Below are 21,631 nucleotides of genomic sequence, written 5' to 3' on the forward strand. Positions count from 1 at the left end.
GGGGCAGGAAGGAAAAAAGTGCTGTCACCCTAATTATGTGAATGAGGAACTATGAGACTGCTTTATGACAGAAATGACTCAACCTACATTAAATAGTACTTGCTAGACAAGGGACATGGGTTCCAAAACCCAGTGAAAGGAAGAGAGGTTGGGGACTGGTGTGTGTACCTGATGGTATGGGCCTCTTTTGAGGGCCTGGAACACCAATTGCACATCCTCCTCTCTCCAGTGTTAAAGAGCAGAGCTAATTTTGAATCCTTTAGGAGTCCATCTAGAGGCTGCTGACCTGAATTCACGTTGGGCCAATGTGGCACTGGGGCTCCCCTACTACAAGCTGAAACCACTAAGAGCTGAAATCACTAAAAGAGCTAAGCTTACTGAGCTGAGATCACTGAGTGGGGGAGCCTGAAGATCGATCGCTAAGCGGCTGGCAGAGCGGAGCAGTCTGCAGCACGTTGGAGCAGCCCATAGAACAGTGAGCAGTGTGGAGCGGTTTGTTGGGACGGCTGACGTGGTGCACGAGTCTGCTGGAGGAACAGCACAGCTGGTGGAGTGGAGCCAGTCGTGGTGAAGGCTGCAGCAGAACTCCACGGAGAAGCAGGGCAGTCGGCCCTGGCCCACGTAAGGTGCCCCTTAACACCCTGTGTGCGCCCCCCCCATTTCCACCCAGGCTGGGGGGGTGGTAAAACTCTGCAGATAAACTTTTGAACTCTGGGGTGGCACTGACCAGAGACAGAGACTTTTGGGTTGTTGGACTTCGGGGTGATTGGACTTAAGACCCTAAGGGGGAAAGGACATTGCCAAATGTACTTGGAGGTGGGTTTTTTGCTCATGGTTTGTGTATAGTCCTGTTTGTGGTGTCTCTCCAACGTGATGCCGCATTGGTTCCCTCCTTTATTAAAAGGATTTTGCTACATTCGGACTCTGTGCTTGCGAGTGGGGAAGTATTGCCTCCTAGAGGTGCCTGGGGGGGTGGTAGGTAATTGTCCCAGGTCACTGGGTGGGGGCTCGAGCCGGTTTTGCATTGTGTTATTGAAACGGAACCCCTGGATACTGAACCCGGCCCTTGTTGCTGCCAACTTAGAGGGGCAGAAGGGTTACAATTTTATAGAAGCTATGAGCTTTGACACACCACTGAAATTCATCAAGATGGCTGGGAATCGAGAAGGTTTATGTTAGAAATGTCCATTCTAAATTTTCTGGTATTTGTCCATTAAAATCCCTGCATTAGAAATTAGTATTCTATCATACTGTGCCATTCCAGAAGGCCATCATGCAGAGAGGCACTTTGCTAATGCTAATTGATGGAATCATTATCCATTGGAACCAGCGGACAAGGTAAATAATGTGCTACCTGTTATTGGGCCCACAAAACAAGTTGTAATACACAAGCTTACAGGGCATAGGCCAATAAACAAATAATCAATGTTGATTGGTTGACCTGATAAGTCTATGGATCTGAAATGCCAACAGATCCAAATATGCTTCAAGAACTTTGCATGTTACAACTGCTCTGGACAAATCAATATCCTTTTCTCACTCCAAGTTACATGATGGATAAGCAGTTAACAAAGACAATGAACCCTTAAGAAAAAAAGCTCTTCTCCTCAGTAAAAAAGAATGAGGAAAATTAAATACAGAGAATATCTGATATAGAAACAGAACCATTTCCAAGTGAAAAAATATTTTTCAGAATTTATCACAAGGTATAAAGATTTCTTTAAGGATATCTATAATTCCTACAATATTGTATTTTATCCTTTTTTCTTTAACCTCCCCCTCTTCCCAAGAACTAGGAAGTTACATACAAAAACTATGTTAAAAGAATGTTTAGGTTGCACACTCAAGCACTTGAAAAAATCAGGAAATGCAGTAAACACCTTCCATAGCTCGAAATGTATCCAGTACATGCTGTGGAATACATTTCCTGTGCTCCTAAACATATCAGAGGCTACTGGCCAAACACACTTCAGGTACCAGCTAAATGTGGGCGAATGCATTCCTAGTGCTGTCATGTGTACCATGTCACTTCCAATTCCCTTTCATTACAAAGTGAAGTGGATGTAACAGCACAGGAAACTGAGCAAGACAATAGTTTTGTGGCAAATCTTGTTTTATCCTACCAGTTTTCCTATCTGTATCACAGCATTAGATGCGTTGGTGTTCTTCTAGATTCTTTATGTTTACTTGCTGATAATAAGGGGAAAAACAGTAATGGGATGAATTCCTAGTTCTATGCTGCTGTGGTGGCATGAAGAGGCTGTAAAGTGGGTGGAAACAGCCCCTCATAAGCTGCTTTCATTAGGAGCCTCCTCACCGGTATAGAACTACGACAGAGACCCTATGCTGGGCCTGCTCCCACCTCCATTGTAGCAGTGTAGCTGAAGCATGCTGTATTCCAATTATTCTCTGCTCCCTATCATGCACAGGGCTTGCGGGAAGCAGAGTGGAAGTTAGAGCAGCCCTAAGGCTTCCACTTTCCGAATAGAGCAGGGAGACTGGTACTGGAAGGAGTATATGCTGTACTGTTTTTAAATGGTGTTGTACCTGCTCTTTCTAAGTCTTTACCTCATACAGCTCCTAGAAGCTTTCTGGCTGCCTCTGACACAGGCATAAGGTGTAGCCACCACCATTCCAGCCATAGCTGACCCCTGAGAAAGCATAGTACACCTTTTATCAGTGCCCCTCCATCTTGTGCAGGTCAGAAAAAGATAGCAGAGCATACAGCACACTCGATGCAGCAGTCTGTATTGTAGTTCATAGGGAGCATGTCCTCAGCTCTTCCAATGAAATGTTTATTAATTTGCCCAAAGGAAAGAACATTCTATATATTGTGTAATACTGCATAGCAGCATTCCTATTTTAATGCACTAGACAAGGTCATTGTACTTTTGCAGACAGATAGATCCTGTGTGTTGACTAATACTCATCACACAAGTTAGACTATGGAACACGTTCTAATTTGAGACAAGCAATTAAATTGATGTCAGCATTACAAGAACCGTTTGCCAAAACCAACCCCTTCACTACTGTGCTATTTGATTGGATATAAGCTTGCATTCAAGGTGAAAGGTTTGAACACGTGTTCAGAACAATCCTTCCAAGGGCTTCAAAATCATCATTCTAGCCCCACTAAGTAAAAATGTTTACCAGACTTCAGATCACACCACCCCGAAAGTATTCCAGCCTGTGCTGCTCACTCATGTCTGTATAGTCCCTTTCTGCCTAAAAACACACGAGAAGAGAGGAACTCCTAGCTGAAGTTACCTACAGTTATGGGAGCTGCAGTTCCATTTTATATCACATCAGCATTCCTTCAATTCTGGAGCCAGCAACTCCACGGAAAACCCAAATGTGAGTTTGGGATGATAATGCAATTAAAATGGGGACCGCAGCAAGTGAATACTGAGCTGTACCCATTTATCCAGGACACTATTGCAATGGTGATGCCTCACTACCAAAAACCAAAAGCAGACTCCTTTCTGCTTCTTCACAGACCTATAGTTGCAATACCTCATTGATGGCAAGTTGTTCTCCTCCTCCTCCAGGGTGGCCATAGCGGTGATTGGAACTCCGAAAGTCCTCATACAGATCCTCCTCGCTTCCCACGTCATCTGCAAGAGCTGCCTTATCCAGCGCCCCATCAGTGATCACTGCAACAACAAGAAATGAACTGCTTAACAACACTGCTGAGCAGAGAGGCATGAATGACAGCAGATGGAAAAGATCATTAATCTTGGATTTGTAAGTACACCTCTACCCCGATATAACGCGGTCCTTGGGAGCCAAAAAATCTTGCCGCCTTATAAGTGAGACCGCGTTATATTGGGTTCAGTCCACTACGGCGTACCGGCAAGAGCCGGAACGCCATGCTGGACTGGACCAGTTTCCCCGGCAGTGATTTAAAGGGCCCAGTGCTCCAGCCACTGGAGGGAGCCCTGGGTCCTTTTCACCGCCGGAGCTCCAGCAGCAGGGCTCAGTCAGGGATTTAAAGGGCCCGGGGCTCCCCACGAATTTGGATATAATGCAGTAAAGCAGCAGGGCTCGGGTGGCGCTGCTTTACCACATTATATTCCGAATTCGTGTTGTATCGGGTCACGTTCTATCGGGGTAGAGCTGTGAATTATTTTAAAGTCTGTTCTGTTAGCATGACTGAGAGGTGCCGATTGATGTCACTAGAAATCAAAGTTGTCAGTTTATACAGAGACCTGGAACGGCAAAGGCACTAATAATGCAAACTGTCACATGCAGCCACACAAAAATGGCTAAAACCCAATGTAAAGGAACTACGAGTGCTGCAAGAGGACAGTTCACTACTCATGCCCATTTCAAGTTCTATCTCACTATGGCCCTGATCCTGCAAACCATTATGAACATGCGCGAATATGCCCATTGAGATATGTAGGACTACTCACATGCCCATTAAGTTGAGCACATGCACCAGTGTTTGCAGGATTGGGGCCTAAGTGAAGAGCAAAACAAGAGCTATTTTCACACAAAATCTCAACCTGTGTGCAAGTGAGTGAAGAATTCAACCACCATCCTCGTCCTATTTTGGCAAACAATGAACAGAGTTAGTCAGAAGAAAAAATAGGAAAGTCAAGGGAATGTAAACTTAAGTTTGGATTCAGGTAGAAATCGTGGGTGGTCAGAGCTGTTTCACCTTCACTAAAGCTTGACTGATACCAGCTTATATGCATCTGAATTTATTACTATCTTTGCTCTTTAATTTTGATAAATGGAGGTTACTTACCTGTAACTGGAAGTTCTTCGAAATGCACAGTCCCTCTCTGTATTCCACACATGGGATACGCATGCTCACCATGCGCCTGAGTTTGGAATATTTTATAAGCAATTTCTGTTGGCCCACAAATGCACCTCATTAAATCTGAACCAAGGGCAGAAAAGGTGGTGTGGGCCAACACCTCTCCAGTTCCCATTCTTATCGCAGTTCAAATAATCTGCAGCAGAGGGGATAGAGGGCAGGTAGTAGAATACAGATAGGGACCATATATCTGAAAGAACCAGACATTTTCTGATCAGACCCCTGGAGAGGTTCCTGCATTGACACCTGGTCTGATCAGCTAGGGGTTTTGGGGGGGGCCTCTCCCTGCTCTCGTTTGTTTTTGAGTGTACCCCCATTTTTAAACTCCCCTCCCACGACAACGAATTTTGCCTGGAGATCTCCTGAGTATTGTAAGCGAATCGAGTCCTCTCTGCGTCCTCTGATGCTAAAACTGCTGTTCCTGTTGCTGCTTTGGGGATTGGTAAGGAAAACCTCTTGCACACTCCCCTTGTTCTAGCTGCTGGCTTTCTTTCCCCAGCAGGCAGACCCAAGCTAACTCCATGGTCTGTGTTCTGTAACTGCTCTGCTTCTAGCTCCGCAGCGCCTTTGCTGCTAGAAATAAACCTGTGCCGCTGCTAAGTTGTGCCTCCCTGGACTCTATCCTGGGCAGCCTACTTGCAGTCGTCCCACTGCTGCAGCCACCACTTTAAACGCCCCCCTTGGAGCTGTATCCTGGGCACACACCACTCTGCCCTCTGGAACTACCCCTAGTATAAGGTGCACCCATTAGGTTAGGTTTAGCCTTTCGTCTAGATACATTGTAATTTCATTTTGCATAGCTGTGGTTAAGTTAGGTTTAGAAAATTGTTTGCAATGTACTCTGTAAGTTAGGCTTAGAGAATTGTTGCATTGTGTTTTGTTACTTGCTAATTTGTGTAGTCTTGGTTAAGTTAGATCATAGATAAAGACCTTGCTGTGTTCTGTATAATTGTGTTTCCCCCGTTCTCCCCGTGCCCACCCCGAGGCTTCCCCAGTCACTTGCTGCTTAAACTTACAGCCTGTCTGTTCTCTGTGTCTCCCTGAGTTTAAATCTCCCCCCACAGTGCCTCTGACTTTGGTCTCCGCTCCACCACGTGCTCCTCTTCCCCTATCTCTCTCTCTCTCTCCTTTTTAATCCCTTCCCCCACGTGTCCACCCCACTCCTACTGCTGCCAAACCTCAATTGTATTGCTGAAATCTAACATAAAACCCCATTGGTTACCCTTTTCCTCTCTGACACACCTCACATTTTACATTTACACCACTGTAACGCATTTTTACCTAGAGTTGTTGGTTATTTAACACATTTTACCCATAACTGTTAGTTGGTTATATGCTGCTGTGACACACCCTTTACACAGAAATTGTTAGCTACTTGTTACATTTATACTTCAGTGTTAATTGGTTACCAACTGTATTGTACCCCACTGTATTGTACCCCGCTATTGAAACCCCCTATACTATTTACTAAAAAAAAAACCCTCCCCAATTGTCTACCTTGACACCCCCCATACCCGTCACTATTGAATTTTCCCTGTTTTTGCATTTTCTTAATAAAGTTTATTTTGCACCCCACCAGTGCAGTAGTTGTCCCCCAAGATCCCCTACCTGCTGGCAGGGTCACACTCATGGGAGATTAACAAGCAGTAGTCAGTTGGGGAGTGGGTGTGAGGATGCAGAAGTGATAGCTGGTAGTATTGCTGTCCCCACTGCTATATCTGCAGCTGAGGACTGGACCAGAGCATAATGTCTCATGAAAGTATTCAAAGAGCTCCAAGTAACTGCCCTACATATCTCTAGAAGGGGAACATCTCTCAGAGATGCAGCCGAAGTAGCTTGCCCTCTAGTGGAATGAGCTCTCACCCCGTTTCTGAGGGGGAATTTGAGCTAGCTGATAACGAAGGGTAATACAACCTGAAATCCATTTTGAAACTGTCTGCATCAATATAACTTGACCCCTGATTGCTTTGCTAGGGAAACAAATAGTTTACATTTTTCTAACATACTTTGTTCTTTGCAGACATACAGCAAAGCCCTTTGGATGTTCAGAGAATGGAGACATCTGTCTTCATTTGAGGCATGGGGTTTTGGAAAAAATACTGGTAAGTGAACTAACTGATTCATAAGAAACTTGGAAACTACTTTAGGAACAAAGCTAGGGTGGGGTCGTAATAAGACCTTTTCTTTATAGAATGCAGTATGTGATGGGTCCACCATGAGTGCTCCCAGCTTGCTGATTCTTCTGGGCTGACATTATGGGTGCTAGAAAAGCCACTCTCATGGACAGATGGGCCATAGAGTATGTAGCTAGAGGTTCCAAGGGGTGTGGTGTGAGCGATGTTGAAACAAAATTAAGGTCACACTAAGGCGTGAACTTCACCAATGGTGGAAAGGACCTGAGAATCCCATTCAGAAATCTAGTTGTGACAGGATGAGTGAAGACGGTACAGTTATCCATCGGAGGATGGAAAGCACTGATCACTGCTAGATGCACTCACAGAGAACTGAGTGCAAGACCTGAAGACTTAGGGGTAAGTAAAGATTCTAAGATAGCAGGGATCCCAGCTGATTCTGGAGACGAGTTTCATTGGTGAGTCCAAGAGGAGAAACACTTCCATTTTGCTGAGTAACTGCTTCTTGTAGAACCTTTTCTGCTTTGGTTAAGGATGGATTGTACGGTACCCTTTTAGAATGTGAGTGCTCTATTTCTGATGTCCATCCAAATATCAAGCCCTGAGTTGCAGACGGGGGTCTTTGAACCTGCCCTGTGTTAGAAGGTCTGGTAATGTGGGGATGTTCATAGGAGGGTGAACTGAGAGCTTCAGCAGATCTGTAAACCATAAGTGTCTTGGCCAGATGGGCACAATCAGTATGACACAAGCTCTGTCCTGGCGGATCTTCTGTAGAACTTGTAAAGCATCTAATAGCGCTGTTCATTGCCTAAATAAGCACTTGCCACTGAAGGAGTATCTATTACCATCATGGGCATGTAATTCTATTCTTGCAACTTCACATAAGTGAGGGCACATCTCCTGAAAGCCTGTCTCCTTCTATTCGATGAAACAAGTGCTAAAGTCCTGAGCATGAGTCTGAAGCCAGTGGAAATACAGACTAGATATCAGAAGAGAATAAATGTAATTTATGCTACTTTTACACAAGGAAAAACTGGTCATCTTCTTTAAAGAATAGAACCCTTTTGTACTGTTTTCTCAAGGTTAGTTCCAATTTTCTGAAACTCTCTTTTTACCAAGTACATGTACTGGGTGTTGACCGATAATCACTCACTTATTCTATGCTTTTATAAGATATTGTATATACATTTTCTGATCTGTAAACTCAGAGGATATAATCTTCCTACTTTTCTGAGACAATAACAATGGTAATAACTGAACAAAATGCTGATTGGCATTTGTATTCTGATTAGCAACTGCTGTTAGAATAAAGCATACACAGTTTACATGACAAAGAGGTGTACTCCAAGGAGACTTTTTATGCTATAAAATACAAAGGCAATAACACAATTCCTACAAACATAACACAGATAAAATACACCTGATGGAAGATTTCAGCTCAATGGATTCACTAGTATTGCAGTACTAAAGCTAAATGAAATTAAGATATCAAGCCTTATTAGATCATCTAGTCCATGGGTTCTCAACCTTTGCCGTCCTGGGACCATCCTGGGATCAGCCCCGCAGTTAGCAGTAGGGGAAGAGCAAGGGGGTCATGACTCTCCCAAGGACTAGTCCAGAATCATTCCCTACAGGGTATTTTCTTGTAGTTTATTTGCTCTCCAAAGAAAACCACCATCCAGAAGTGACACTCTGGTATCATCAGGAAATATGTAGAAAGCCTTCAGCCTGACCAAAAGAAAATCAATAATATCCAAAGCACAAGCTGCAATGATAGGTGGGCCAGGAGCAAGTCCAAAGATGTAATCTGATATATCACCGTGAACAACCTCTAATTCAAATCAAAGTGACAGACGCCAAGTGGTACATTTTGAAAGGCCCCAAACATAGGAAAGTAGCCATATGACTAAGAGCCCAAAGGAGCTGAGCTTGTGGCCTTTGAAGCCAATGGCAAAGCTCCCATTGAATTCAGTGGTGCAATATTAGGTCCTTAACAGCTCTATGGGCTAGACCCTCAGCTGATGTGTACCAGTGTAACTCCACTGAAGTCAAGTGCACCAGCTTAGGATCTGTCCCTGTAATTCCAAGGCAAAGCTTTGGAAATACAGTCTAAAATGTCCTGCACAGCAGAGATTACAGTAATAACTGCAATGACAGTTCTGCCAGTGCTTCCATTATATGCCATGTTTTGTCAGGGTTTCACAATGCAGTCATTTCCAATCGCATTGGGCTGAAGCTCACATGTTAGTAACCAGTGAAATGCATTTATTTTACATTATAATGACTGAAGTATGCATCAGATCTGAATGAAACATTTGAAATGTTTACCCTTTAAATGACAATTTACTGAATTCAACAGAAATCTGCAAGGTGACAAAGATCCATTGAGCCTCACTTTAATTTGCAAACAAAGCTGCAATTAATTTCAGTGGAAAATATGTGCCTGAGGACAATATGCCCTTATGATTAAAGTGGAGTTTGCTGTGGAATGGTTTAACTGCCCAAGAATTCAGTGTTTTAAGGGATGCTTGACAAAAGCCTGAGTACACATCAAACATATTTCAAATATAAGCTACCGGCACCCTATTGAATGTATGTTCAAAGTATGTGTTTCATAGAGAGCAGTTCTCACATCTAGAATATTACATTACATATAAAACTCAAAAGTACTGAAACTGCCACCTTCATAATTTTAATCAGTGCAGTTATAATCAACTAATCTACCACCACTAGTACATCTACCATAGTTTGAGGACTGCTACCATACAGTGTGTGCTACACACTGTAATGTTGAACTATTTTGGGGGCAGTGTGTGTAATGACAGAAACAAAAGGTACACTTTCAAGAACATAACGGATTGCTTTGTATGGGAGTGAATCACTGTTCAACCCATCAAAGCTCCTCTTTCTTTGTGTTCTGTCTCCCTTAGCATGGCACCTTATTGATTCCTTCAAGCTTTCATTACTTTTGCTTTATACCCCCTCTCAGCTAGCTGCATTACATAGAGTATAATTTTCAGCCTGAAAAATGTTTCCTGACATCTTTAAAGCTTTCTGATTTTGTCATGTTTTCCCAGTTGTACTATGATCTGCTTTATCGTGGGGGGTGGGGGTGGCAGCTCCATGGAGAACAGCTCTATTATTTAAAATATTCTATACCTCGGGTGAATCTCTGGCCAACTTTATTTAGTTTTGCTATATAGATTTGTTTTTCTTAGCACGTCTTGATTAACTTTGACTCAGGGGTCAGCCTCCTTAGCCTTCTCTGCAGCCTTGAAAACTGTTGCTACATCTTGTATTGGTTGTCTAAACTTAACTAAACAAACAAAAAGCCACAGGTAAGTTTCACCAGAGAACTCTATTGCTTGTAATAATGCAAAAGGTTTCTGGTTCTTAGTCTGTGATGGAAATTTGTCCAGGAGAGAATTTTTTCATGATATTTTGTCAAAACTGCTAATGGTTCAGAAGGCAGGAAGAAAGAGTTAAGAAAAATGGTGACTAATGAGACTTTGTTCTGAAGCAGCTTATTCAAGAGGGAAAAAGGAATCCTGAGAGTTGCTTATTAAATAAAAAAACCCTCTGAAACAGTGACCCAATACACTAGAAATCAGTCAAGGAAGTAGGGCAAGTGAAGGCTCTTAATATAGGTAATGATTCAACATGCACAGTCGTAACTAGGTCAAGCAGGAAAGAAGTAAGCTTTATTCTAAGAAATCTATTAAGTGAACCTGATAAAAATTGTTAAAATGGTAATTCGGTTTCTTCATTAGTTTCATCAAGTGCACAGTACTCGTTGGACAGGCACCCATTATGCTGCACAGGAAGCAGAGGCAGCTTGCTGCGCCCTTCTCCCCAGCCCCAACAAATGCTTGTTTTCATCCACACTTGAATGCACTGATGTGGTCACAGCTGGCTGTCTCCTTTTCTCTCTGAGCCCAATAATCTAATCTGTCACGGGAAAACACAGAGCAGTAAAGAACAACTTTCACCCCAAAACAAGACTCTGAACTACATCCAATTAATTTTAAACCAATTTCCCCAGAATTTAGATGGCTGTCCAGATAAATTCTTCTAACTATGACAACAGATTCTACTCTGCAGTACATGGGGCAGGAGAGAGACCATGATTTACCACTATGGCGGCCTGCCAGAGTGTCAAAATCCTGCTTTGTATTGCTGCAAGTCTGAACCTGAGCTCAGGATTTATGTCACAAAAATACTACGGCAAATGGAAAACTTTGTCATGCTAGCTCATAAGTTATTCTTCTTAGTCCTGAAGCAGACATTGTCTGGAGAGAGGAAAACAAAACCATATAAACCCTTCTGTGTGAAACCAGAATAAGCAACATTGGGAGGAGGGTTTAGGGATCTGAGCCCCATCATCTCACATGAGGAACAGCGGGGTGTTACAATAAGTGGCATAAACTCAGAACACTGATCAGTGTTGTTAGCACTAGTTACATTGGCTGCCACTGGTTACACTCGCCGTTACACTGAAGACAAAGTCGAGAACACATTTGAGTAAATACAAATGTGGCTTGATAAAAATTAAGTTTAATTAATATGTTAGAAACAGAAAAGTAGAATAAAGAAAAATGGTTCAGCTTTCTTCAGGCTGCTGGGGAAAAGTGATTGATTTTTCTCTGCAGTGTGAAGAAATGGGGAGGGGTGGAGGGGAAGGAGCATGCTGTGCTCTTTAAAGGGGCTGTAGCAGATTATTTCCCACACACAGCGCTATACCGGAGCAAATGAAGGAATTATGCCTCAGAGGAACACCTCCCAGAGCACTGCACCCAGAGTCTAAAATTAAATTATAATTATTCCCAACTCCAATGCCAGCTCATGACTTCAAATTACTTCCTCTGCCTACAGCCTTGTCTATGCTAGTGGTGGAGTGTACAATACGTGTAGCTACAGGCTGCAGTGAAAAGCAGGCTGCATCCACACTGGCGTGCAGCTACACATGGAAGTGAAAGTCTCTGGCATGGGGGGAGGCAGTGCGGAAAGGCTCTGGCAGCGGGGAGCTGCCGGTGCTTTTCTCCACTGCCTTCCCCGCCAGAGATTTTCCTCACAGCTGAAGTCTTTCACTGAGGTGGGGAAAAGCAATGGGACATGGGAGGCCCTGGTTGCTCGTGTAGAGAGCTGTGTAGGGCACACAGCCACAGGGTTCAGGTGTGTCCTTACTCGAGTCGCCTAAGCAATGCCTCACTGTCTACACTGTTATTTATACCCATGCTAGGTGGCATATGTACTCTGCATGCCACCATAAGTGTAGATCCAGCCTATGTGCATCTGTCTATATAATGGCTATATAGTTTCCCATCTCACAAGAGTGTTATTTATTTGTATTATAGCCGTGCTGAGCTTTCATATGAGATGGGGCTAGTGCAGTAGTACATGCGCCTAGTCAGAAAGAGAGAGCCCCCTCCCTGGAAAGCTCATAATCCAATATAAACAAGACAGACAAAGGGTGGGAGAGAAAGCATCCTCATCCCCATTTTCTAGATGAGAAACAAAGGCACACCAAGTTTAAGTGATTTGCCTAAGGTCACAGAGGGAATCCATGGCAGAGACCTCCTGAGCCCCAGTCCAGTGTTATAATCACAAGGCAATGTTTGTAGAACGCCCCAGAGGGAAGATGCTATTTTATACAATGCAAGGGCCAAACATTCCCATGCATTCATCTTTTTCTTTTTTAATTTTGCAGCTACTCAGCATTTATTTTAAACTACATTCTACAAATGCAAATAAAACAGAGTAAACCAATTGTATAATTATTCAAATACATTGGTTGGGTCCCCTTTTCCCCAAGGAACCTGCAGGGTTGTTTTCTAAAGGGAAGTTTCCTTATTCGGGTGGAGGAAGGGGTACTCTAAAATCTGTAGTCTCATCATAATTGATGTTAATATATCTCTCTGAGTCAGATGGGCCTGATGCTTAGCTGGTGTGAATCGATGTGGCTTCATTGTCTTCATTGTTTGGATCTATACTGATACATTCCAGCTGAGCATAAGGGCCAGGGATGCGGGGAGTGACCCAGCATTGATAGTGACTGAGTTAAAAGGAGCTGTATTGATAATCATCAGATTCATTTTCATAGGGCCTTTTATAGGAACGCAAGGGAAATACTCCAGAACAGTTATGAGTTGCTTTCAAGGCTGATAATTATTCGAGAGCATCTATATTTAACTAGAAGCAAAAGAATGAAAAAAACTCTCCAAGGGGATTTGATTTTTTGCTCATTGGAAGGCAGTCTCACAGAAGCTGTTTTCTGGGTGCCACAGCCACCTGCTTAATTTATCTCTGTACAGCATTAAATCTAAAATAATGCACAGAAATAACATTAGGAGTCCAATTTACACTCAGAGAGCAAATGAATTCAGAGCTAAGGACATCATTCTCTCTCTCTCTCTCTCTTCTCCTCCACCCTCCCACGCCCCCAGATTGCTAGTGATTCTTGATTGTGGAGCTGCCAGGGTGAAACAGTTTACAGTTAAAGTTCACATGGCCCAGGAGGCTAAAGAAAAGTATGGAAAAGAAAGGGCAAACTGAGAATGAGTTGCTCAGGTGAGCTGAGCTAAAAGCCTCTATTCTCTGCAATCTAGATTGCTATGTTCTGGTCTTCTTTAGAAATAGTGTGTAACAGCATTCAGCAATTCTCCTTTGACTTATGTGCTTCATTTATCAGCTGCTTGATATATTGTGATCCCTATGCAGCTCCCACAGTAAAATCCATCAGACAGTGATGTCATCCCATTTCTGTTCCATCAGTACAATTCCTCTGGCTCTTTATTGTTCCAGTGGACCCTCTTCCATTACTGTCCTCCTGGTTGTGGGCTGGTGGAACAGGAAGAGGGTAGTCTGGTGGGAAATGGGTGACAAGGGAAAAGGAACCAATAATTTTGCTTTGTGAGAAAAATGAAAGCGCTCCTGCAAAATAAAGCCTCATGGAGTTAATCTATTCCATGTGCAATTATATGCTGGTCATGAAACAAGATTTTAGGGATCTTTGGGGAGAAAATAATGCATGAGAGAGACACACACACAAAATACACAGAGAAAGTAAATGATGAATAGAACCCCTCATATTAAAACACAAATTAAGAGTAGAAAAAAAACCCATCAAAATGAAATCAGCCTTTCAGTAAAAGTGCCATTACCCAGCACTGTTGTGCATGAGCTAGTTGCTAATTAGCTGAAGCAGAGCGCAAATCCACTCTTTGGAACAAAAAAATGCTGCAGCTCTTTAATAAAAACATAGTGGGGTTCTTGTATTGGTCTGCAGGGTTGGAGCTCAGGGTAACAGCCATCAACTATAATGCACTGAGCCACCCACTCAGATTTCAAGAGTTTTTTAACCCCCCTTAGAATTCTAAATGACTCACAATGAGGTTTGAGGGAGCTTTTGGCTCTCATGTGTAGTGTGGATAATTATGGGCAACAGAGAGACACAGGTTAAGAATGGTTCTGCAATTTTGGACTCTAAGGGCTAGTCTACACTTACCTGCCGGGTCGACGCGGTGAGTTCGACTTCTCGGAGTTCGAACTATCGCGTCCAGATTAGACGCGATAGTTCGAACTCCGGAAGCGCTCCCGTCGACTCCGGTACTCCACCACTGCAAACGGCAGTGGCGGAGTCGACCTTGGAGCCGCGGAGTTCGGTTCCGCGGCGTCTGGACGGGTGAGTACTTCGAACTAGAGTACTTCGAATTCAGCTACGCTATTCACGTAGCTGAATTTGCGTTCCCTAGTTCGACCCCCGTTCTTAGTGTAGACCAGGCCTAGGATTGCTGCTTGCAATCTACTTCTAGCTCATATGCGTCTGCTCCTGCACGCATCCAAGATGACAAGGCGGAGAAGGGGTCTGGTGTGCTTGCATTTGATTGGGAGCAGTGGGCTTAGCTGCTTTTCAGCAGGTGACTGACAGAGCAGAAGCCTGGGACAGAATGGAATGATACAAGGGGAAATATTAGATAAACTGAAAAGCAAAACAAACATTTAGATAAAACAATTAGATCTTTATTTGATCCAAAGCCCAGTCCCTCCTGAAAACTCACCTTTGCCATAATGGAGTGGCCAGACTGTTAATGCTATTGGCTCCTGAGGAATTACACACATCCTGTTCTATTTATTTGTTACCATGTCTCTCTTTGCCCACCCATGCCTATTTGTCCCCATCCACGCGTTATATCTCAACTTTCAACTGTAGAATCTTTGGGGAAAGGCCTATCATTTATTATATGTCTGTACAGTGCCTAGAACAGTGGGGCCCCATGTGGTTGAGGCCTTTAGGTACTAGCACAGTGTGAATGTTAAATAGTAATATTATGCAGTACAAGCAAATCCCTTTCCTCCCACGTCCTGGCATTGTTCTTTGCTGTGTCATGGGTGAGACATATTCACTAGGATATAAACCACATCGTTTAGTCTCCCATCAAGGGGACTACTGTGAAGTAAATTATTATTTAGTGTAACTAAAGGTGGAAAAATCTAGCTCCATGTTTTTGCTGAGCCTTAAATAAAATAAAAAACAGATCCAAATCCCAACCCTTCAAAAACAACAACAACAAGAAAAACACCTAGCAACTAACCAACCCCCATAAACCTCCACAACTTGCTGGTTTGGTTATTGTGGTTATACGTAAATTTGATATTGTCCAGTAGAAAATAAACTTGGCCAACTCATCTCAGCTAGAGCCCCAGATGAGTTTTCAATGCATCTGCATAGATGAAAATGCCACTTGTGTTGCTAACTATGCATTTCTACCAAAATCGGTAAAAACGATCAAAGAAATTAAAGCAGATGAACTGGGAAACTAGAACAATAGTTATTTACATTAGGCAAACGTAGGAGGTGGGGACAGTGATCAAATATGTTTAGTGTAGCTGACAAACCTAACATACATATTTTAACTGGTATGTGAATTAAGGGGGACTTACCAGCAAAATTGTGGGTATTTTATTTATTTATTTTTAGAAGAGCATCTGTCCAGCTTTTCAAAGCCTTACAGGCATGTCCACAAATGAGAGGATTGACAGTGTCAGAGTCAGATGCATCTGTTTCTTTAAGGATTATTCCAGGGGAATCTCCCTAGTTGATCTGACACCTGCCCTCAATCAAGCACTCCGCTTCATTTCTTAGAGATCACTTTGTGCTTCCCTTGTCTCTTTTTAAACTGGTTGTTTACATGGATGTGTAGGGGGAGGAACGACAAACCAACCAACCACACAGCTTTACTGCTGTGCCATTATTTCATGCCATTTGAATGTTTCAGTTCAAATGAGCTCAAGTTAAATCCAGTCAAGCCCATCTTATTCTTTTTAAAATTTATCAGGAAACAATTCAAATGAGATCAAGGCATAAGCAGGAGCTTACAGCCATTTCTGACTGCAAGGGATATAGAAGTTGAGAGAGAGAGAATGCAGCCTAGCATGGGAAAATTTGGGTTGTAAGTGCTTGTGGAAATGTCATTCATTCCATCTTTACGTTACTCTCAAAGGCTTTAGTGGGGCTTTAACTCTGATGGAGTTACTCCCTACCCCCTACCCCGAAACGTTGCACAGCTCTTGTCTGTTTTAATTATATTGATCCAAATGCGATGTTTGCGTCTCTAAGACCAATTTCTGTTCTAAAACCACTTCCTAAGTGTGCATGTTACTAAGGAATCCAAACTATTAAGGACTCTATTTAACAAGGTAATAGGTACAAGAAATCAAATAGAGAAGTAGAGTGGAGAGTGTACACATGCTTTGGGAAAATCTGATTGGTTTGTATTCTGAGAGTTCCTTCATTTTTATTATGCTTTTATTTCCTATTGCTCCAAAGCACTGAGGGCTTGGAAGCCAACTCTGCAACAAAATCTCCATCTAAATTACACAGTATTTTTCAATCTTAAATTACACAATGGAAACACGGTGGTTCTGCTGCATATTGGGCCTTCCATACGTGCTCGAAAACGGTCTCTCTATAAAGCCTCTCTATGATAAGATACTACAATTCTCTGTGCGTTATTCTGAAGCCTAAATCTGTCTGGGGATTGGTCCTGCTTTGAGCAGGGGGTTGGACTAGATGACCTCCTGAGGTCCCTTCCAACCCTGATATTCTATGATTCTATGTCTGTAGAGACGATGTGAAGTGACAGAAACAACTACAAGCATGGTCAAGGGCTCTTGTTGTTCAGAATATCATCATCAGGTTGAATCGTCACTAGGTTTCAGTCTGTTACTGTTCAGTTTGTAAGTTCTCAGCCATTTTGACTTTACAAATTACACCCGGGTAGTGTATAGCTACATTAAGGCATGTATTTACTAGCCCATAATGTCATTCCTATGCAGTATTCTCTGTAGAATGTAGAACACTTCATATTATAAAATATTGTTTATAAAGCACTTTAAGTGTTGCATCCTAATCATGATGCACTTTGCGTAGAAATATCTAATTTCTTGCAGTGTTTCCAAAAATGGACAGATTCAGAGAACAGCAAAGATACATTTTGTTTTTCAGAGTAAATCCAGGTGTTCTAACTCAACAAGTAAACAAAGAATGAAAAGTTGTGCTAATGATAAAAAAAATCCCCACATTTTTAAGCACAGCCAGCCTTGGACGTTCTGAACCAAAATTACTAAGTTTGAATGCCTAAATTAGGCACCTAAATCCATATTTAGGCACCTAAATAAATGAATGGGCTTATTTTCACAAGTGCTGAACACACAGCATTCCCAGCAAAATCAACAGGAGTGGTGACTGCTCAGCACTTCTGAAAAATCAGGCCACTTATTTAGATACCTAAATAGGGATATAAGAACCTAACTGTAGGCACTTATATTTTAAAAATTTGGCCTGAATTTCTCCCCAGAACTCTGCACCTCAAGTATAAGATCTGCTCTTTATTGTTGAGAAATTGTCCAGTCTTAAAATTTTATTATATATATATATATATCCATCCCAGTTCTAAGAAAATCCCTGAGATCAAGCTCTGAGAACATTTTTGCGGAAAAACAAATTTAGGATTAGGGGTTAGTAAATTACAATTGTTCTATGAAGAAGGGACCCTTGTGAACTGAACACACTTTAATTATGAAGCATCACATGAGTAAGGATGGCAGAATTGGGCCCTGTAACTCAATAGTGTAACAATTAAAGATATTTGGAAATTCTGAGTGAGTTGCAGGATGGCTGTTCATTGTGACCAAAAGTAATGCAGTCTTTTAATTAGACAAACAAGCAAGTGTCTCTCCACTAAAAGGTCATTGCAAAACAAGTTGCCACAGTAACCTAGTTTAGAGGGACATAATGCAGATGTAGGATAGAATTGTCAAAAGTACTCAAATGATGGCTTTTTCTGCTCCCACTGAAGTCAATGGGAGTTTTACCGTAGACTCCAATGGGAGTAGAATTAGCCCAACAATGACCAATTTGCAAATCCCACCCCTAAATTTCATGTGTTTAAGACCAGTTGTACAAACAGATTGCTAGAATGAACAGCTCTGTGGACTATGTAAACATAACCACCTTCTCTAAAAGCTCTGAATTTTCCTTCCTAATATATACATGTGAGCAACTTTTTCTCAAGACTTTTCAAAGTCCAGAATGAAGTGTAAAGTGGACAGCATTAGTCTTAACATATTTTTTTTTAAAAAACTGCCAAGGCTGGTCCAAAGTCACTAAGGCATTCAATTCTGTTCAGAGAGAAGTAGGGAGACAATAGAAATTCACTCTAAAGGGCTAGTCCCTGAGGAACTCAGGGCATGCACAATATGTCACTTCTTCATGGCTCTGACTGAAACGAGTATGTTTGAAACATGGCATTTAGATGGTTAACTATCACAATAGATTTAAAAGCATCATAAAAGACTTATGGGCTCAAACACAAGAGCCTTACAAACAGAACTTACATTCAATAATTGCATGTTTTCCAGTAAATGGAAGTGAGAAGGGTAATCATATTATTTGTGATCTTTTCACAATATTCCATACGTCTGCACTGAATCTAAGTATGTCAGATAGAATCTAGATTGGTAATAGCAAAAATCTCCCAAGTAGAAGATGTGGAATAAGTACAATAAAATACAACATTCCATTCAGCCAGATTATTAATAAGAATCCTGGAAAAAATAAAGCTTTCGGGCAAGGTCACCAGATTGGTCAGGCTGCCTCCAATTCTGAAATGTATTACTTTGGATGTTAACTGAAGGCTCCAGCACAGGATTAAGGTAAGTAAAATTGATAGGGTCAGCACTTTCTGGAAGTGTTTAGCCTGAGATGCTAAATATGCACATCTAGGAGTTCAAAATGACACACTGCAACTTACAGATCATTAAACATAATGACAGTGAATATTCTAAAAGCTTTGGAGATTGACTGAAAGTAAAAAATACTAGGAGATTGGAAAACAAATAGCAAAAGCATATTAAAACAACACAATCAGCAAAGTAACCCCACCACTAAATGAGAGGTAATTGCTAAATCAGACTGGCTGAACTATCACTAATATCATAAAAGGTAAGAAAAGGGATAAAGCTTTCTCAGAGGTTAAAATATTAGCCAAAAAGGAGTCAACCCATATAGTCCAATGCTGACCAATGATCCCTCTAGCTGGATCATGAATGTCAGAAAGAGAATACCCTTATACCAGTGGTTCCCAAACTTTAACAACCTGTGAACTCCTTTCACTAAAATGTCAAGTCTCATGAACCCCCTCCTAAAAATGAATATTTCCAGGGATTTTCTCCTTTTCCTGAGTATAAATTATAAAAGCAGTGATCTTGGAAATATAAAATTTGTTTTATTACACGATTACACACTATTATTAATTATTATTTATAATTACAGTATTTATTACATTATGAAAACAGCAACACTCTCCAAAGATCTCACTTTCATAGCTTGCATCACTTTGAATAAGCCCGTTATAAGACAAGGCTCCTATGTTTCATCAAGGAGTATCAGATGTGAAACAGCATGAAAGTATTTAAGAAGCCAACTCAAAAAGTTCCTTCTACACAAGCATTCAGGTCTTGAACAGTCCAGGCAAACAACGCTCATTACAACAAAGCTTAAACTTGTTCTTCATAATCATTTTAAAAACAATACTAGCTGCCTATTTAATTTTAAAAACAGCAAAACAATATCCACCTCCCTTTCCATTTCTTATAAGAAGTCTTGAAGTTTAAATCTCCCCAGTGTGATAAACTTGCTTTGATCTGCTTAGCTCTTGGAAGTCCAGGGGCTCTGGGCTGCTGGCCTCCTGCTGCCTGGGGTCCCTGGGGACAGCTCTGTCCACCATCAGGGAATTTTTTCCCCCGAGAACCCCCTGTAACATTTCGCAAACCCCCAGGGGTTCACGAACCCCAGTTTGGGAACCACTGCCTTATACAGAGAGATAGCTGTTAAAAGTGGCAGCAGTGAAGGTAATGTAAGCAAGTTTGATCAAACAATGCAACCCTAATAAGGGGCAAAACGAATGCTGAAAAAGAACAGTGCCTCCTATAGTGATGGTATGCAGGTCTTCAAAACTGAAGTCTAGCATATAGTGTTGTGTTTTGTTCTGTAATTTTAAATAGTCGGCAGGGTGCTCAACATCTGCCTATGAGTGCATTTTATTTATTCTATATCCAAAGATAAGAAGTTAAATTTATCACACGATTAGCCAAAACTCAAAGCAGTGAACTCGACAGGTCCCTCAGTGGGATCTATTCAAGAACCAATAAATACATGGCACTATGGATGAAGATGAAAAACAACTGGATTCCATTGGTAAGTAGTCTAGTGGAGGCAAAAGTGAAATAAATACTGATGCCAACCAGAAAATAATTAAATAAAGATATACATGCCAAATATCTACACTTCTTTTAATTCATGAAATCAGTTGTAGTAATCTCTCCAGCCACATTTAGCTAACCAACTGAACAAAACTGTTCTTCAATCATTTGTGGTTTCTGGGCCCGTAGCTCTTCTGAGACAGTAATGGTAGTTTCCTTGAGCCCAATCTATCTGTCTAGAGTGAATCAAAGTAATTGTAAGTCACTCTCCCTCCTATCTCCGCAATACACACATCAATGCCAGAAATGTTTTTAGCTTTCCAGACACATCCCATCAGCTACACTATGTATCTGACTAGATTTAGCTTTCAAAGAGGTGCTCATTTTATAAAATACATTTACCCCCCAAAATTGGAATGCACTGAAGGATCCATTGTAGCTTGCTAGGTTGTGCAATCATTATTTTTTCTTGAAGGTTCTAAATACAGTTACCAAGAGTAAAGCTGTGCAAATAGTGAAGACGTTATTCAAGAAACATTTTGCAAATTATAAATGAAACTTATAATCTCCATAGTTTCCTGTAGCTGAAATTTGCTTGACTGAGAAACAAAATTTGTGTAGGGCAAGAATCATAAGTAGATTCCAGCTTTTCCCATTCATTTGCCCAAAGATGCCTTCTGTTTCTTTTCAAAACATTGTCATGGTCTACCATTAGCAGACATGCCAGGCTGTGATGACAAAACTATGTGGGTAGTATCCATATACAAATTGTCCCTAAGCATCTCCTTTAGCAGATCTCTTTTTCTCTCCACCTCCATCCATCATGTGTGCTGATGACCAATAAAGGTAGTTACAAATAATACAATGCTTGATAAACACAACTGAGACAGGGGAATATTGTGGTGTCCACCAG

General features: G+C 41.7%; 1 protein-coding gene across 1 annotated transcript in view; it reads right to left on the reverse strand.

Annotated features, from left to right (window-relative positions):
• LOC123377402 overlaps positions 1-21,631 on the reverse strand; it is a 286,411-nt gene that overhangs the window by 74,358 nt on the left and 190,422 nt on the right. The window contains 1 exon segment of the mRNA XM_045030277.1: positions 3,514-3,653. Coding sequence (XP_044886212.1) covers positions 3,514-3,653 — 140 coding nt within the window.

The sequence above is a fragment of the Mauremys mutica genome, chromosome 9 (genome assembly GCF_020497125.1).
Source record: "Mauremys mutica isolate MM-2020 ecotype Southern chromosome 9, ASM2049712v1, whole genome shotgun sequence".
NCBI classification, from domain to species: Eukaryota; Metazoa; Chordata; order Testudines; family Geoemydidae; genus Mauremys; species Mauremys mutica.